Raw genomic sequence first — 18,210 nt, 5'->3', positions numbered from 1 at the left:
AAACCGAAATTAGTTTAAATTTTTATATGTAAAAAATAGCAAAATATTTTTTACAAAGCCAGAAGAAAAAATAAAAATAAAATCGCGTATTCGATATCCGATTTAATACAGATCAAACCTGAATCATGATTTTCACTATTCGAAAAACTGGGTACCCGATTTTGAACATCCCTACTTGCAGTAACCTCTCAACCATTCAAAATAAACAATACCTCTAGTAAAGAAGGCAATAATTTCAAAAGTCAAACAATCATATATATGCTTCCTAACATTGCTCATTCATTTAAGTAGCACCCTAAAATTTATATGACCTCATGTTCTAAATCCAACGAAACCGGTCAAAAGAAAAAAAAACAAAAAAAAAGTAAGATTTACATATTGTATTTCATCAAAAACTACTCTAACATAACAATAAGAATAAAAACTATTTTGGAATTCTATTTTGCTAGGTAAGAGTTTCAATTCTAATTTAATTTTGGCTTATTTTAGCTTTGGATAGAATTAAGAGGTATGGAACTTCCGAACCACAATCAAATAGCTTTGTTTCCATATAAACAATAGTTTGGGAAATATATTTTGGTAAACCCCAAAGTGGATATTTTTTTTCTTTTCCGATACTAGTTAGGAAAATCATTCATTTATTTTTAAGCAATAAAAATTAGAATTTTAATTAGTAAAGACAGCAACATTTAAACAATGCACCCTAATTGATAGTAATTACTAGGGGTAATCAAAACCGGGTACCAGGTCGACCCAAATTCGGAAATCCGGGAACCCGCTTTTTCGGATCCTAAAATTGTGACCTGGTTCGACCCGGTTTTGTTTATTTCCTAAAACATGTGTTTTTTTTCCTTATTTCTTTTAACATTTTTTTTATATAAAATTCAAATACTAAATCTCTAGAAATATTTAACTTAATTAGTCATAAAATGCAACTCATGGGGTAAAGGATAGGGAGAGTTTAGAGTTTAGAAATTAAAATACAACCATCAACCATAAGTTAATTGAAATACAACAATAAAGTTACACATCAAACTAATAAAAAAGCTAAAATCAAGCGATTAAAATTTATAAGTTGAAACTTCAAGCTCCAATAATAATCTTTAACGATGTCAAGGGTTTCGTCGATTATGACCTCTGGATCCTCCAATTTTGACCTATTACTCCTCGAACCAGTAGTTGCACGACGTTGATTTTTCTGTTTTTTAGTTGGTGGTCTTGTATCTTCATCTTCATCGAACAAGCGATCAACACTCTCTTCAAATTGAGTTCCTTCATTGGGTTGTGAATTTCCATTATCATCAAAATAAGACCCCTTCTTCTACACAAAACATATATTGGTGGTCAAAAAATTTCGTATTTACTCAAATATATTTTAGCCTAAATTACGACATCTTTGTTTCAATTATTAGATATACTTAAAAAAATAAGTGAATTGATCAAAGAATTTTGTATTTACTCAAATAATAATAGGTCAAAATGGTACTACATGATTGATAAACTTAAAAAATCACCAAATGATTATTGATTGCCTAAGTAGTATGGTTCTACATAATTGATATTTGATAATACATTACATTTACTAATTAGGTACCTTAATTGGTACTACATTACATTAGAAGAATATACTACTAATCAATAGTCAATAGTCATTACCTGCTAATAATTGACGAACCCTAATTACCATATAAATTATCACAATTTCAGTAAAAATCCAAATAGTACTACATATCGAAGATAAATGGCAAAATAAAAATAAAAAAGAGCTACCAAAAATTCAGGTGGTGGTGAATAAGAATCCATATAAATCTTCAACTTAAAATTATAAAGATAGTGTGCAAATGAATTGCAAATCAAATATCAGAATTTAAATTCAAAATATTAAAGATAAAGTTAAAAACAACTTTTAAATAAAAAAAAGAACAAATATCTCTGACTTTCTTTTACTTATACTCACTGGATGAATTCTAGAGAATTTCTTTTACTAATTTTACATTATTTTACTTGTTTTTTGATTTTATGATTGGATTTCTAAATAAAGAACAAAACAAATATCTTGACTTTGAATTCTCAAACAGATATTGCTTAAATACTTGCATTCAGCATACCTACAGTCGACGGCTGGATGCCTGCCTGTCGACTGGTACGGGTCGAGTGTCCACTGAAACTGGTGACGATGGTGAAGGAGTGAAGATGGTGATGGTGAGTTGGTGACGGTGAAGAAGGCGAATAGAGGAAGAAGGTGAAGTGAGAGTCAGGAGTAGAGATGGCAATGGATAAAACGGATTTGGGTCCTATTTTTTGGATCCGTCGGATCCGGCTCTATGTAGATCTGGATCTGGGTCTCAACAAAATCTGTGCCCAGATCCGTGGATCCAAGAGATCCGTTTTTATTTTCAAAAATTCTATTACATGCAAGATCATGCTCAATATTGTATTGTGCCTGCCTGTGTATTTAATTAGAATGATATTGATGTAGTTATCATGTTCTGCGCAATCTTGTGGAATCTTAGTAAGTTTCATCATGGTATATTTGCTAGGATTTGAATCCTTTTCACCAGTATATCAAAATTTACTTATACTACTCTCCAATACCTTTTTTAAATTATTATTATTATTATTATAAATATCTTCATAATAATTGAAAACGCATTTGACAATGCTTTTGCCTACTTCCTGCAGGGGCGGATCTATAATGAGGTCAACGAATTCAGTTGACATCACTTAAATCAAAAATAAAATCAGTTAGCATAAAATAGCATATGTTAGATTAGTGGTTAGTACTCTCACCTTCCACAATATAGACCCAGATTCAAAACTTACTAATAACATTCATAAATATTTTTTTTCTGTTTTTATTACCCCCATTAGTTATCCCCAATTCCCAAACAAATTAAAAGCCCAATGTCCCATGTCGACACAATTACAGTCGAAGGCGCAAAGCAACTAAGCAAGACGCCAAGACCCAAACTGAAACGCCCAGACCCTCGGCTCTGTCATCTGGCCGGCACCGGCGACCGGCGTCCACCACAGCACCACTCCTGACTCCACCACTCCCACCGGCGTCCACCATTTATGATTTGTCTTGTTTAAGGTTATTTTTTTCTTTTTCTTTACAATTCCTTATCATTTAATCTTAATGTTGAAATTAATCAAATTAATTTGGAAATTAATCAAATTAATTTGAAGTAATTCATTTCTAATGTTGGAATGATAATGAAATTTTTCATATTAATTTTTATTTGCAATTACATAATTAGGGTTGTTAATTTTAGGATTTTTTTAAATTAGGTAAATTACTTAATTTGTTGGCATAAATTGGATTTGTGAATTTCAATTTGATGTTGAAATTAGAATTATCAATAGACAATAGTGATTAATAATATATATGGTAATGAATCATTACTAATGTAATGATTTATGGTTGTTATGTATTGTAGAGTTGCAAATGAATAGATATTTCAAAAGACTTGCTTCCGAATCACATTTTCTTTTTAATTCAAGGTCCAAAAATTCACTAAGTCCACTTGGAGAAACTCAACACACTCAACATCAAGCTTCTCAAGTTTCATTGAATCATAACCCTTCTACTCAAAGAAGTAGAGTTGATGTTAGCACTCTTCCTTCCGACCCTGCCGATAGGAACCCAATATCATATTATGATGTAAATGATCATGATGAGATAAGAAGAGCTTATATTCAAAGAGGTCCATTTCAACCTCACAAAAAAATCTTATCTGCAAACTTTAAAGTATGGATCTGCACGTCGATTTAAAGAAGAGTGGTATCTTTAAGTATTCTAATTGCTTAGAATATAGTATTAAAAATGATGCTTGTTATTGCTTGTTTTGTTATTTGTTTGCAAGCGAAAGTGAAACTTCAAATTTTCAAGGAGGAGAGGCATTCACTAGTGTTGGTTTTAGGACTTGGAATAATATTAAAAGATTTGATACACATATTGGTGGTGTAAATAGTACTCATAATAAATGTGTAAAATGATGTGAAGATCTTATGATGCAAAATCAATCCATACAAGCTGCCTTCATAAACAATCTGAGCAAGTTAAGATTGATTATAAGAATCGTTTGAATGCATCTATAGATATTGTTATATTACTTTTGATTTCTAGATTATCTCTTTGAGGTCATGATGAAAGTGAAACATCCTTAAAGAAAGGTAATTTTCTTACTTTCTTAGAGTGTTTTGCTAGAAAAAATAAAAGTGTTGGTAGTGTTGCTTTGAAAAATGCTCCCAGTAATAATCAAATGACTTCCCCTTCAATTCAAAAAGATATTATCAATGCTTGTTATAAAGAGACTATTAATGCCATTCTTGAGGAACTTGGAGATGATTATTTTGCTATTTTAGTAGATGAATCCCGTGATGTGTCTTGTAAGCAACAAATGGGTCTTGTTTTGAGGTATGTTGATAAAAGGGAATTTATCATGGAGAGGTTAGTTGGTCTTGCTCATGTTACTAGCACTACCGCTAAGTCACTCAAAGGAACAATTTATTCTATGCTTGATCAGTTATCTTTGAGTCCATCTCGTATAAGGGGGCAAGGTTACGATGGAGCAAGCAACATAAGAAGTCATGTACATGGGCTTAGGACATTAATTCAGGAGGATTGTTCATCGGCTCACTATGTACACTGTTTTGCTCACCAACTTCAGCTCACTCTTGTTAAGGTTGCACAAAAACATGTTGATGTTGAGCATCTTATTGATTTACTTCAGCTCACTTTAAACACTATTGGTTTTTCTTATAAACGTAGAGATGAGTTTCGACAAAAACAAGCCGAGATGGTTGAAAAAACATTACGTAAAGGTGAGCTTATAACTGGAAAGAGTTTAAATCAAGAAGTTGGTCTTCAAAGACCTGGGGATACTCGTTGGGGTACACATTATAAAACCTTTTGCAATTTCATTAGTATGTTTTCACCAATTGTTGACGTGCTTGATGCTCTTGTTCTTGCGGGAGATGATAATCTAGCCAAAACTCAAGCTATTTTAGATGGTATTCAAACTTTTGATTTTGCTATCACGATAAATTTGATGAAATTAGTGATGGGAATTACATATCCATTTAGTCTATCTTTGCAAAGAAGAGATCAAGATATTGTAAATGCTATAAGATTGCTTCATACTGCTAAGAGACAATTTCAGATAACTAGGGATGAAGGTTGGGATTCTTTGATGAATGATGTGACTTCTTTTTGTGTAAAACATGATATTAAATTCCTAACATGGATGAGCTTGCTCCTTTACGAACTCGAGGAAAATCAAAGAGAAGACGTTTAGATGTGACACTTGAGCACTATTATCGTGTTAATGTTTTCTACATGATTCTTGATATGCAAATGCAAGAACTTGATAGTCGTTTTCCTGAGAATAGTACAGTTACTTATTGGAATTGCTTGTTTGAATCCGACTAATTCATTTTCCAATTATAACAAAGAGAAGGTACTCAAAATGGCTAAACTTTAACCCGATGATTTTGATGATCTGGCCATTGACTGTCTTAGTTTTGAGTTAGATGCTTTTGTTGGTAATTTTGCAACTGATGAGAGATTTTCAAACTTGGCCACTATTGGTGAACTCTCTAAAACGTTGGTCCGTACCAATTTATATAAGTCGTGCCCAACTTTTTTTAAGCTTCTGAAGTTGGCGTTGATTTTGCCGGTATCCACTGCGACCGGTGAAAGAGTGTTCTCTGCAATGAAGTTTATCAAGTCCGACTTACGCAACAAAATTTGTGATGAGTTTTTGAGTGAAGCTATTGTAACTTATTTTGAGTGTGATTTGTTTCAAAGTTTGTCAAATGATGACATTATGCGTCACTTTCAAAATATGAAAACGCGACGTGGGCATTTGCCTTAATTTATTCAATGGTGATTGTAATTTTTTTTATTATTGACATCACTTCTTTTTTTTTTCTGGATCCGCCACTGGAAAGTTTTTGATATTCACAACCAAGCAACAATGCACAATATCTCCATTAAATTATAATTTTGAATTAAAATATATATATATATATATATATATATATATATATATATATATATATATATATATATATATATATATGTGTGTGTGTGTGTGTGTGTATGTTTATGTGTATATATATGCACACACACACACATATATATATATATATATCGTTATCGAAATTTGAAGCAAAATTTAATCAAATACGAAAAAATAAGCTTGGACCCGTTTTGGACCCAAATCCGATACTGGATCCATTGGATCTGGAAAATTAGACCCGCGAATTCGGATCTGGATTTGGACCTTCTTTGAAAAATAGATCTAGATCTGGGTCAACTTGGACCCGGTCCAGATCCGATCCATTGCCATCCCTAATCAGGCGGAAGAAGGTGATGGCTACGCCACTGAATGCTGATGGGAAGAGAGTGAAGAGTAAGGTTAGATAAGGATTTAAATACCTAGGGTTAGCTGGAAGCATTTTAAAATTTAAATAAAAACACAAAATCGGATACCAGGTATCCGGTTTTACAAAAATTGATATCCGGATCCGTCCTGAATACCCGATTTATGAACCGGGTACCCGGTCCGAAATACCCGTTTTTGACAAATCGGGTTAATTATTCGATTTTTTAAATCGAACACCGAATAATCTGTCGGGTTTTGCAAATCGAATTTTTTGAACACCCCTAATTACTATTGGTTTGAAAAGTAATTATTATTACTAGGACTGACACTTGATGTAATTAAGCACATTAAATTTAAATTTAGTTATATTGAATCACAGTAATAAAATTATACAACTACTTAACTTAATTTAGCTTTAGATTTATGCTAAAAAAAATATTTATTAAAAAATAATATACCATGTAATGATGTAATTCACCTATCATCTAATAACATTTCCCTCTTAGAATTTAATATTTGTTATTTTCTAACGTTTTTATTATATTGGATGTTATGATAATAATTAATTGATTTGCTAAAGATATAAAATGGACCAAAACAATAATATAAAAAATAAAAAATAATTTATAAATTTAAGATATCATCCACTTAATTCAAATAGTCCACACCATTGCTTAATCTTTGTGATATATATATTGTCACAATTTATTACAAAAAGAGGGAATTGATTTTTTGCGGGGAAATTGTTTTTTGTATAGATAACTTATGTTTCATTGAATGCGTGACTTTAATCATGGGCTATGGTTTTATAAATGCTGTGCAAGTATGGATATGTTGTGCATTTCATTGTGATGGAAAGTGATTGAATATGGGCAGTGGCACTAGCAGTGATGTTAATAGACGTGAGTGCATTTGTGGGTTGTGGCCAGTGCGACTAAAAATGATAGTAGGCAGGTGAGAGCTGTCAGATATATTTTCTCCTCTAAAGAGCATACAGGCAACAGGACTACAGGAGTAAGCCATAACTTGCGTTAATGTTCCTCCATAATGCAGATGGAAGCTACAATGGTGGGTATGGCATGGCTTGCCTAGGCTACTGCAGAAGACCTAAACAGCGCCACAGAAGACGAAAAGCAATTGGAACACAAGTAGATACTACTGACTACACATTAGAATATCTGAAACATATTATTAGTTACCTCTCTAGTCAGTTACAAGTATAGTTGATCAAAATATCTGAAACACCAGCAAAATCAGGCAATCAAATGCCGGAAAACTAGTAATATAATGGTTATTATCAAGATATTCTAAAAATCAAGAGAAATAACCTAATGGAGATGATTCGGTCAGAGGCTTCTCAAATTGAGCTACAACAGTCTCGTCTACAACTGTCCAACCATTCAAGTTGCACATTTTATCATCTGCCTTCTTAAAGCAGCTCTGCGTAAACAATAAATAAGAGGCTTAGAGAGACGAAGCAGTAACTCCATACATGGTTAGGAAAGTGTTACTGATACACTAACGATAACTGAGATCAAGCAGAAATAAGTTCCATTGGTCAGTGCATTCCCAAAACATTTATTTTTTATTGAGGAACTTGAACCAATAACTTACTTTGAACCCTTAATGTTCATATACTTATATTATAATAATGATAGATAGCAGCAAATAATAGTGCATATTGCAGAACGTAGGGGAAGCAGAATTGGTTCCTAAGTAATAAGCTCACAGATAGCAGCGAATAAGTGAGACATTATTAGCATGTGCATCATGTGCAATCAACATTCTCTTGTGGAATTTCACACATTCCACCCTAATCATCAAACTCAGAAAAGAGGAATGCAAATATGTGATCATATAAATATACAGATGGAACATCAAAATATATGATCAAGCCATGGCTTCAATGAGACCTTAATGGAGTGAATAAAACACAAGTTAATATCAAAACATTTAAAGGATTGTTAGTGAACCTGTTCCCACCCATCGATCAAGAAGGAAAAATGAAATTAAAAAGTGAATTATCCTCTGGATAATATTTGTTTTGGACGAGTGAAGTTGTTACATTTCAATCTATGCTCTCAAAAAAAACCTTGCGCACATGTTCTTAAACTTCATGCATCCAAAAGGTCCTATAATTAATTTTTTTTTTCTGGTGAATTTATGTAGCAACCCAAAAGGAAACTTCAGGTTAACAGCTCTCTAGTATATTATCTAAAAGCAAACATTACAATACATTACATTACCCCAATGCCATTAAGTGGATCCCACCTAGGGTGGATTTGGCGAGGTCAGATGTATGCAATCTTACCCTTGTTAGTAATAACACTAACAAAGTGGTTGTTTCTAATCAACCTTTGGTAGCAAACATAATGTGCAACTTCACATAAAAGCAAAGAAAAATTATGGCACACGCATTCTCACCTTTGAACATGTAAATACAATTAGTGTCATCCAATTCCAGTTCTCTAGCAAATCTCTTCCTCCACCTACAGCCCTTTCTTGTAAAAAATAAACTAATGGAGACATAAGCTGCATTTCAAAATGCCTTGGTTCACCACAGAGGCTGCATGGTCTCAGGTCACCCACATCTCCAGTAGCCAACAAAGGCTTCCCACCAAAGGAATACCTGGACAAAAGGGGATAGTTACATGAATATAAAGAAATATGGATAGGTAATCCACAATCAACAAAATATGCCCAATAGTTCTAATCATCAGGACTTCTCCAGCAAATTTGACAAACTACTCAATGGGTTATTCCAGAAAATTTTTGAGTAACTTACTTGAAATTTGGGCAAATGCTTACTTAAAGCACAAATCAATATTTGTGAATCCTTGCTTTTTTTTTTATTTTTACTATTCCTTTAACCCATTGTATGTGCCTTCACAATTTATAGAGACGGAAAAAGAATGCAAGGATTGACATGGCAATAATCAGAAAAAGCCTCCAGAAGTATGAACTCCAAACCAAAAACTACAAATATTATGTGATCAGCAACAAATCATTAAATGTCGCATCAACAGGCAGAAAAGGGCAAGCACAGTAAATATGTGAAATCACAAGTACACGACATATCTCTTCTAATACACAAATTTGATTAAACCTGCCAACAATATCTAACATGCCACAGGCTGAATTTGTTCAGAAGTAAGAACCTGTGCCACTTAGATACCACAAGCTTATGCTCCACACAGACATGGCACTTGGCACTTCAGGGCAAAAAAGCACATGGAAGTTAGAACTTTTAACTAGATAGCTGAATCTGAGATTTGGACATGACCCATCTGGCATAAGTATCCGAATCTCTTTCTATATTGTGTACTTGTGCACTAAGAAGTTACTGAACCACTCGAAGAGTTAAGGCTGGACACCTCGTTCAGTAATTACATAATCAATACAAGCAACCTTCCTTCTCTCAATTTTCTTCTTCCCTTCTCTTCTCTCTGCTGCTCTTCTTCTCATATACTGATCTTCTGCATAACAGTGATATCAGAGACGTTCGTTTCTGGTGTCGTAATGGCCCCCACTCAAGCCAATCGCCTGGATGCCTTGGAGGAGACAGTCCAGGAGCTTCGTGATTCGATTCCCTCCCTTCAACACTCTCTGGAGGAACGAACTCATGATATGGTGGCTCTTCATGAGGAATTGCTATGGAAAACAAAAGAAGATTCCACACGTAATCACGAGGATTTGCAATCTTCGCTCACCAAACTTGCTGATGATTTAAATCTCTCATGGCTTACAAAGCTAAAGAAACCCTTGTCGAGCCTTCTCCATCATTTCATTATCTAGACTGACCAGCAGAGTCTTCGGTTCATCACTGAGCAACATGAAGTTGGGACGGAATATCAGCGTTGGGTGAGCAAATTATTGGGATACGATTTTGAGATTAAATTTAAGCCAGGGGCTACTAACCAGGCAGCTGATGCTTTCTCTCGACATCCATCAATCTCCTCTCTCCTTCTATCCTCCATGATATCTACTACCGTCGATTGGGCTGACTTGCATACACAGGTTACTTCTGACCCTTTCTTGGCATCCATTATTACTAAGTGTTCGTCTGGTGAATCCCTACCTCCGGGGTATTCCTTCGAGCAGGGCCGTTTGTGGTACAAAGGTCGAGTGGTACTCCCTCAGAATTCTTCCTTCATTAACAAGCTGCTATATGGATATCATAATTCTGCTATTGGTGGGTAATAGGGAGTTCAAAACTTATTTACATTTGGCAGAGCAATGGTTTTAGGTGGGCATGCGCAAGCAAGTCGCTTAATATGTTCGGGGTTGCATAGTATGCCAACAACAAAAATTTTCTCATCAACAACCGGCCGGATTACTCCAACCTTTATCCTTACCCCTTCATGTTTGGGAGGACGTTTCAAGGGACTTTCTAGAAGCTCTACCTAAATCCGGTGGTTTCGATACCGTGTTAGTGGTCGTGGATCGATTAACCAAATACGCACACTTCGTGGGACTCAAGCATCCATTCTCAGCAGCTTCTGTGGCTGCCATTTTTTGTCGTGAAGTAGTTCGTCTCCACGGGTTCCCCAACCTTATCGTTTCAGACCGGGACAAAGTTTTTATGAGTCTTTTTTGGAACAAGCTATTCTGACTACAAGGTACCACCCTACTTCGGAGCACCGCGTATCAACCACAAACCAATGGGCAAACGGAGATAGACCTCTGCTGTTTTATCAACGGTCAACCCCATCATTGGTCTCGTTGGCTACATTGGGCGGAATATTGCTATAATACTTCCCCACATCTTTCCATTAAGATGACGCCTTTCCAAGCATTATACGGGCGCCCTCCTCCCTCTTTAGCTCGTTTTGGGAACAACATCACTCCGGTAGACTCTTGGAACAATTACTCCATGAACGAGATGCTATATTGGATAATTTGCAATTTCATATGCTGAAATTTCAACATCGAATGAAGCTGTCCGCTGATTCTAAACACCGCCATGAGCAATTTGAGGTTAGTGAGCTACTTTTGTTTGAAGCTCCAGCCCTACAGATAGCAATCCTTGGCCCGTCACCCATGTGATAAACTTGCAGCTCATTTTTTGGGCCTTATGAGGTCATTGCTCGCATTGGTCAGGTCGCCTACAAACTTGATTTACCTCCCGATTGCAAAACTCACCCGGTCTTTCACATCTCGCGGCTTAAACGTGCTCATGGTTCGGTCTTCCTCCCCACCTCCATTCCCACTCAGCTTAACTCTGCTTTGGAATTGGAATGTGAACCAGTTGCCTTATTGGGAATTCGTCACTATACACCACCTGACCTCTCTTGTGCCGAAGTGTTGATCCAATGGAATGGCCTACCCAGCTCTGATGCTACTTGGGAGCAGTTTCTGAACATCACTCTTCATTTTCCTCATTTTCACCTTGAGGACAAGGTGGCACTCCTTTGGGAGGGGGTTAATGTAATAGATTCAATACCATTGCCAAGCAACAAACTAGCTATACAATACACATACAGCAGAAAACACGGGAAATAAAAGGCGTAACCTGGAAGGTTCTACAAAGAATATTTTCGGTTATGCAAAATCAGTTTTACACGGGCCCAGCCATTAGTTTGTTACATTTCTGTTTTGGGGAAAGGGAAACACATATTCTAGTAGATTCTCTTGTATATAAATAGGGGAAGGGGTGGATGATCTCATTCATGCTTGTATTTTCTATATTGTGTACTTGTGCACTAAGGAGTTACTGAACCACTCGAAGAGTTTAGGCTGGATACCTCATTCAGTAATTACATAATCAATACAAGCAACCTTCCTTCTCTCAATTTTCTTCTTCCCTTCTCTTCTCTCTGCTGCTCTGCTTCTCATATACTGATCTTCTGCATAACACTATGTCACTTAGATACCACAAGCTTAACAGGTTTAGAAGTTAGAGCCTATGCAACTAACATATCACTAGCTTAGCTAGGTCTAGAACCTTTCTACACAAATCCTTGATTTTATCTCAAGTACCCATGTAAATGCTCAACAAAGACATGGCACTTGGCACTTCAGGGCAAAAAAGCACAGGGAACTTTTTATTAGATAGCTCAATCTGAGATTTGGATATAAGCCTTCTGGCATTAGTATCCGAATCCAAGTCACATGGTACTCCCTACCCCTATACCCCCCCCAGTGCACACCTTTTTCCTCATTAGAGATGAGTGGACTGTGGAGTAAATGGACAATAATTGTTTTAACTTCTGACCTGTAATAGCCTACAAAGTTTCATTAACTTTGTATTATTTATGCTCAACTAGGTATCTTTGAGCCAGAGAAAAAATGCTCTTGGTAACGAACAGGGAGCAGTTTTTGGAGTTATCTCAGCCTAGATTTCAGCTCTAATAACGGTTCAATATGGTTGCAATACTGCGATGCAGGTCATACGCGCACTATGCTGAGTGCTAAAATTGAAACATAGGCATCTAGAGTGCATGAAATAAGTAATGTGAATTTGAACATTAGTATTATCCAGATTAAACAAACTTATCAAAAGCTTTTTGTCAGTTAATTACCTAAAACATTGCTCTGGACATTTGTCCAGTCTTTTCTTGAACTTCAGGTAAGTCCTATCCGCATTCAAAGCTTTGTCATATTCATAACCTTCCTCTTCCCAAATTTCTTCCTCTATTGGACAATTATAATAATTATTAACTAGTGCATCCTTGTCTGAAAGTAAAGGATATGTTGAACAAACAGCTGACAATTCCTGGGAAGAACCATCCTCTTGGTTGTATAAATAAAAGCAAGGCAGCACTGCAATGAAAAATTGTGCAAGAATTCATCCTCAAGTAACAAAATGATAGGAAGCAAGGGTAGTAACAATTAGGAAACAAGCCTAATGACACAGAAAAGCAGATAGCTAATTAGAAATACACCCAAAATCTCATGCATATCACAAAGCCAGAGCAGGGCAAGGACAAATTTCATAAAAAAAAAATGTCTATTAACTTATCATGGATTAAACTTCACTCGAGCCATTATGCATGAAATCACCAACAATACAATAGCAGAACAGCAACAGCTCTTTATGCCAACTAACCCAACACACCTTCCTAAAAAGTTGTCATGAAGTTAGACTACACAAGCAAAACTCCCCTGTTCACCATAAGAATATCTGCATCTTAACGGAAAGCATAATGGCAGATTGGCAGAGCAGAATAGCCACCTTACTGCAATTGTTACACAAAAATATGCATCCAAAATTATTCTAGAATCAAATTACCGACTTTGGCACGTTCTATCAAGACTTTCATAAACACATTCCAGTTAAAAAACTTGTGGGGTTCTCTTGCAGCCAATTACATCACCTCTTCAATCACCAACACCACTACACAATTTCCAGACATAATATATTTTTGGAAAATATGTTGGTATCTAGATCTACGCACAAGAACCATGCGAAAGTGGTTTACTTCATAATGTATAATCCCTCTATAAATTATGCAACATTTTTCCGGTTATTTATTTCTTTAGTTAATGAGGATTCTTTAGTTATGGAAACATTGATCAAATAATGGAGGAGTTGCACGATTTAGGATGTGGAAGCACTTTGTTATATGTTCCATTGTGACTAACCAGAGCATACAAGGCTGACAAGGATCAACAGTTTGACAAGGTGCTTGATAGGAAGTGCTTAGGTTACGGTTTGGGTGTGTTTTTGGAAATGTGATGAGAAATCAAAGTGGGTTTGCGGGTGAAAGAAGAGACTGAAGTGACAAGAGTTGGAATGAATTGAAGTGTTATAGAATCCTTTTGGTAAGTCACGTCGCAAAAGAGTTCAAGTAGGTGTATGGGGTTGAGTGTAGGAAGATAGGATGGCAAGCGTTGATTCTTCTTGATAAGACACACCACAAGGAGAGTTAAAGGCCTCTAGGATCACAAGTGACACCACACACACTAAAAAAGAGACTTTCTTTATTTTGTGCTCTAATACAAGAAACTTAAAGAAAAGATTGATTCGTAAATATTCAACTAGTTGAATACATGCGTCCATCTACAAACTTATAAGTAAAGGAAAACAAGAAAAGGAAATACATATGAAAACTACCCTTAACTACATGTGGATATGGTTTGGTAAATTCCTAACATAGTTATAAAACTCCGTCATTCCACACGTCCAATGGATAGGGAAGTTGATGTAGCTTCTTCTTGTAACCACCTTTAAGAGGGAAAAGGAATTTTGAAAACAAAATAACTTCCATCATACTAAGTTGAGGCATGTTTCTCACATGGATGCATATGTAGTTTGTTGTAAGACTACATGCATGATTGTTCTAATCAAGCTTATAACATTGACATCATCGTAAACTTGTAAAGGCATAGGTGCTTCGCCATCACACTTTATAACTTGAAGTTAATTATAACAGCAAGGCGAAAAGCAAGCAAAAGAATCAAGAAAAGCCACATCTAAAATTCACACTCTAACAAGATCAACCAAACCAAGATAAGTTAAATGGGACATTTTCCCACCCACCAGCCATTACTTGACAAATGTAAAGCCACGATATCGCTACTCCAAGAATGAATGTTTGCAAATACGTACATTCTATAAGCTTTATCAATATGCCTCCATTTGATATGCAAGGAACAGTAAGACGATGAAAGTTGATTATAATGTAGATTCAGAATGTTAAAATCAACCTTATGATTTCTATTTTAAAAAAATTAAGGCAAATGTGAAGAACATAATATTTTGAGTCCATATATATTAAATCCAAATTAAAGTAAAGAGACAAGTAATAAAAACCTTACCAAGAGTAGTGGAATCAGCTTTCCTAGTTTTTGGGCTCGATGAAAGAGCCTTTGCATGACTCTGAGAATTATCCTTCGTGTCTGGTTTAATGGATTTAGAAGCATGGCTTGCAGCTTCAAAAAGGGCCCGGCCCAAATCCTCCATGTTTAGGTCATCATCATCATCATCTCCCACATCTTCTGATTCATCCAAAGACTTTATGTCAACCAAAGAAGATATATTTGAAGGAGCAGCTTCAATGCCAGCAATTTCTGATTCCCCACAATTACCAGGCTTCTGAACACGGATAGCACGCCAGCTATAAGGTTACCAAAGTGGAGATACCACTCATAAGGAAAGGATAACAGTGCATTGAATCTATTCCCATAAACATCAAGAAGCCAAGCAAAGAATACCTTTCGCAAGGTGGATTTGTGCAACCAAAAATGTAGATTACACGCTCTTCAATCATTATCCCTAAACCATGAATTGGTGCATATACCTATACAAAAAGTGTCATATTGAATGTCTGTACAAACAAAATAATACTACGTATAGGTCAATACCTGTGAAACAAGGCACAGTTTAGCTTTACATGAACAACATTCAAGGCCATCTGGTCCGAAAGATGACTCAGGAAAAGGCCAGTCCTACAGCATGCCACAGCCAGATTAGTTAATTAGTATATAAATTTAGATAATACAGGCCACGATGATCTTAAATATGGGTAGGAAGTAGAAACTCTTACAGGAAGACCTCCAATTTTAGTTGAATAGTGATCAGCAATCTCTAGATTATCTTCAGCCCATGATCCAGGTAATCCAAGAATAACCTCCTTCATAGCTTACTGGCGAATAAAGAGAAAAGACAAACAAATACTTCAACTTTGTGACATGTTATTCAACTCAAAACAAAAATCCAAAGCCTGAATCCCAAAAACTTGGGATCGGTCATATGAACCAACAAATGAGTACAATTGTCGTCACATATATATTCTTCTCCATTCATTTCATTTATGTACCATCCCAAACTCTAAATTAAGAATCTTCAACTTTTCAATGAACTTCTAATGAGCAGCAATCATTCTCACCCTCTTTTTAAATCTCTAAAGTTCCAACCTCCTATCTTTGGATGACCTTATGGCTTATTTTTCTCAATAACAATATTGAAGTTTGTGTCACTTATAAATTATAGCCGCAAAGTTTAATCTTTATGAGTTATAGTCACAATAATCCAAAAAGTGCAAACATTGTAACCATCTCACCGAATTCTGGTCACCTAAGGTCCGAATATCAAAATAATCTCCTACTCTTTTTTACCTTTTACTCAAAAAGAAAATCGCGGAAGTCGTCACGAGTGCGGTAACACGATGTTGTGGACGCAGAATTATAACTCATTTTGCGGACATCGTTATGTGAATTTTAACTTGAATATTTTCATTTTATCGTAGTAATTTAAGTTTTTTAGAATTTATTTTTAAATAAAGCTTACAATAAGTCTTTTGGAGCCTAATACACATTTTAGAAAAAGATAATAATGGATAACATGTTGGAATAACACTATATAATATAAGAGCTATTACTCCATGATTTTATATCACATGTTACGTAATGAAGCTTTTTGGTTTCATAAATTTTGATTCGTTATATGCATAAATGTAATCGTAATGGCCTAATTTTTACTCGATGCTTTTACTCACCTTAATTACCTTTGACTACCCTAACCTTTAACCCAACCCAATTAACTTCCTACAAGTTTCTTTCTCTCCCCTCTTCCAAACACCTTCAACAATTAATCTCCATTACAGCTACCATGAACACTACATTTCACAAACTGAATTTCTGATTTCTCGTCAATTTCTTCTCTTACATTCTCGTTGTACTAACCTCAGTTTTACCCTCATCAACAGTAACTCCCTTCTAATTTTTGTCTTTCCTGCCATCACAGCAGCCCACAGACTACAACTTTATGCTTTAAATCGAAACTACCCATTTCAAGAAACAGCATTTCAAAGCGCTTAACATTGCAAAGTCACCAGCAACTCATCCCAGATTCGAATATCAATTTACCAAAGAATTCCGTGGTCTGAAGCTGAAGTTATAAAGAAAAACAATCTGTTTGTAAGACGAAAATGGAATGGGTATTTATTTCAGGTGCAAGTGACAACCCATATTTTGGCTCTTTTCACAACATTTGCCTTCAGTTGGGGTGCATTTAGGATGGCTGAAGTTCCAAAAACAGATGATCGACAAATTAACCATGATGGTGAAATTGAGCATAGAGAAAATGTAAGAGGAGAAACCGATTAAAAAGGCCATAAATTAGTTCAATAGAGATACTTTTATCACCTTCAGGCTTCAAAGGAAGAATTTATTGATACTTTTCTTTCTAACTTCTTAGGACACTTAATCATTCAATTCAATGTAAATTGAAATGGCAGAAAATCGGTTATACTATTTTTGTCAAAAAAATTTGTGTTTCATATTCTAGGTTTTCATCATGATTTTACATGAGAAATTGTTGAACTTTGTTTCTCTTTTATAGGAGTGATTCCTTTTTCTTTGCAAATTATTGAGTAATTATGCAAGAGGTGCTACTAATAATCCATTTAATTTATTAGCTAATGCAATTACTGAGGGTTTTAGACAGTGTCAGTTCATTGTTGGTTGTCTGGTTCTTCCCTTTCCTTTCTAACTTGTAGAAGGAGTAGTGGTTGTAGTTACCTGAAACGCCAAATGTTGCACAGAACAGCGTTCCGCAACATTCGTAAACTTCTTACACTCAGAACCAGATCTCCGGCGGCAACGTTCCGATTGCTAAAATCAGAGTTTTTTCAGCCAATCCAAAGTGGTGATGAGAAGAAGAAAAGACGCAGTCTAAGGAACTAGAACCCTAACAAAAGAGCACAAGAGAGGACGATGAAGAAAACTTACCGTCGTCAATGGTGGTGTTGTGAACTTTAAAATTCCCTTGAGGTTTTTACAATTGCGCCGCTCCTTATTTTATTCTTACCTAATTCTTAAATAATTGCGACTACTACTACTTACAAAGTTACACAGACACTCCTATGTCCACTTG

The 18,210-nt window shown here is 35.4% G+C and overlaps 2 protein-coding genes across 5 annotated transcripts; one reads left to right on the top strand and one right to left on the bottom strand.

Moving 5' to 3' along the window:
* The first annotated feature begins 2,097 nt into the window (after nucleotides 1-2,097).
* On the top strand, nucleotides 2,098-5,991 carry LOC130809007 (uncharacterized). Of its 2 annotated transcripts, none has more exons than XM_057674605.1 (2): nucleotides 2,098-3,094; nucleotides 3,505-5,991. In XM_057674605.1, the coding sequence occupies exon 2, from the start codon at nucleotides 4,266-4,268 to the stop codon at nucleotides 5,298-5,300; it is 1,035 nt and encodes a 344-aa protein (XP_057530588.1). In that variant the 5' UTR covers nucleotides 2,098-3,094; nucleotides 3,505-4,265; the 3' UTR covers nucleotides 5,301-5,991. The 2 variants fall into 2 exon arrangements, with proteins under 2 accessions (XP_057530588.1, XP_057530587.1); XM_057674604.1 differs by having other exon boundaries at nucleotides 3,441-5,991.
* Nucleotides 5,992-7,561: 1,570 nt separating this feature from the next.
* LOC130809260 (probable 20S rRNA accumulation protein 4) lies at nucleotides 7,562-18,210 on the bottom strand. Of its 3 annotated transcripts, XM_057674962.1 has the most exons (10): nucleotides 18,066-18,169; nucleotides 17,856-17,948; nucleotides 15,881-15,979; nucleotides 15,699-15,782; nucleotides 15,549-15,634; nucleotides 15,153-15,451; nucleotides 12,914-13,154; nucleotides 8,817-9,021; nucleotides 7,721-7,832; nucleotides 7,562-7,628 (listed from the first exon to the last, which is right to left on the bottom strand). In XM_057674962.1, the coding sequence occupies exons 3-10, from the start codon at nucleotides 15,971-15,973 to the stop codon at nucleotides 7,600-7,602; spliced, it is 1,149 nt and encodes a 382-aa protein (XP_057530945.1). In that variant the 5' UTR covers nucleotides 15,974-15,979; nucleotides 17,856-17,948; nucleotides 18,066-18,169; the 3' UTR covers nucleotides 7,562-7,599. The 3 variants fall into 3 exon arrangements, with proteins under 3 accessions (XP_057530945.1, XP_057530946.1, XP_057530944.1); XM_057674963.1 differs by having other exon boundaries at nucleotides 7,562-7,832; nucleotides 18,066-18,210; XM_057674961.1 differs by lacking the exon at nucleotides 17,856-17,948 and having other exon boundaries at nucleotides 18,066-18,210.

Source organism: Amaranthus tricolor, chromosome 3 (assembly GCF_026212465.1).
Source record: "Amaranthus tricolor cultivar Red isolate AtriRed21 chromosome 3, ASM2621246v1, whole genome shotgun sequence".
Taxonomy (NCBI): domain Eukaryota; kingdom Viridiplantae; phylum Streptophyta; class Magnoliopsida; order Caryophyllales; family Amaranthaceae; genus Amaranthus; species Amaranthus tricolor.
This window is presented reverse-complemented; position numbering and strand designations above follow the sequence as displayed.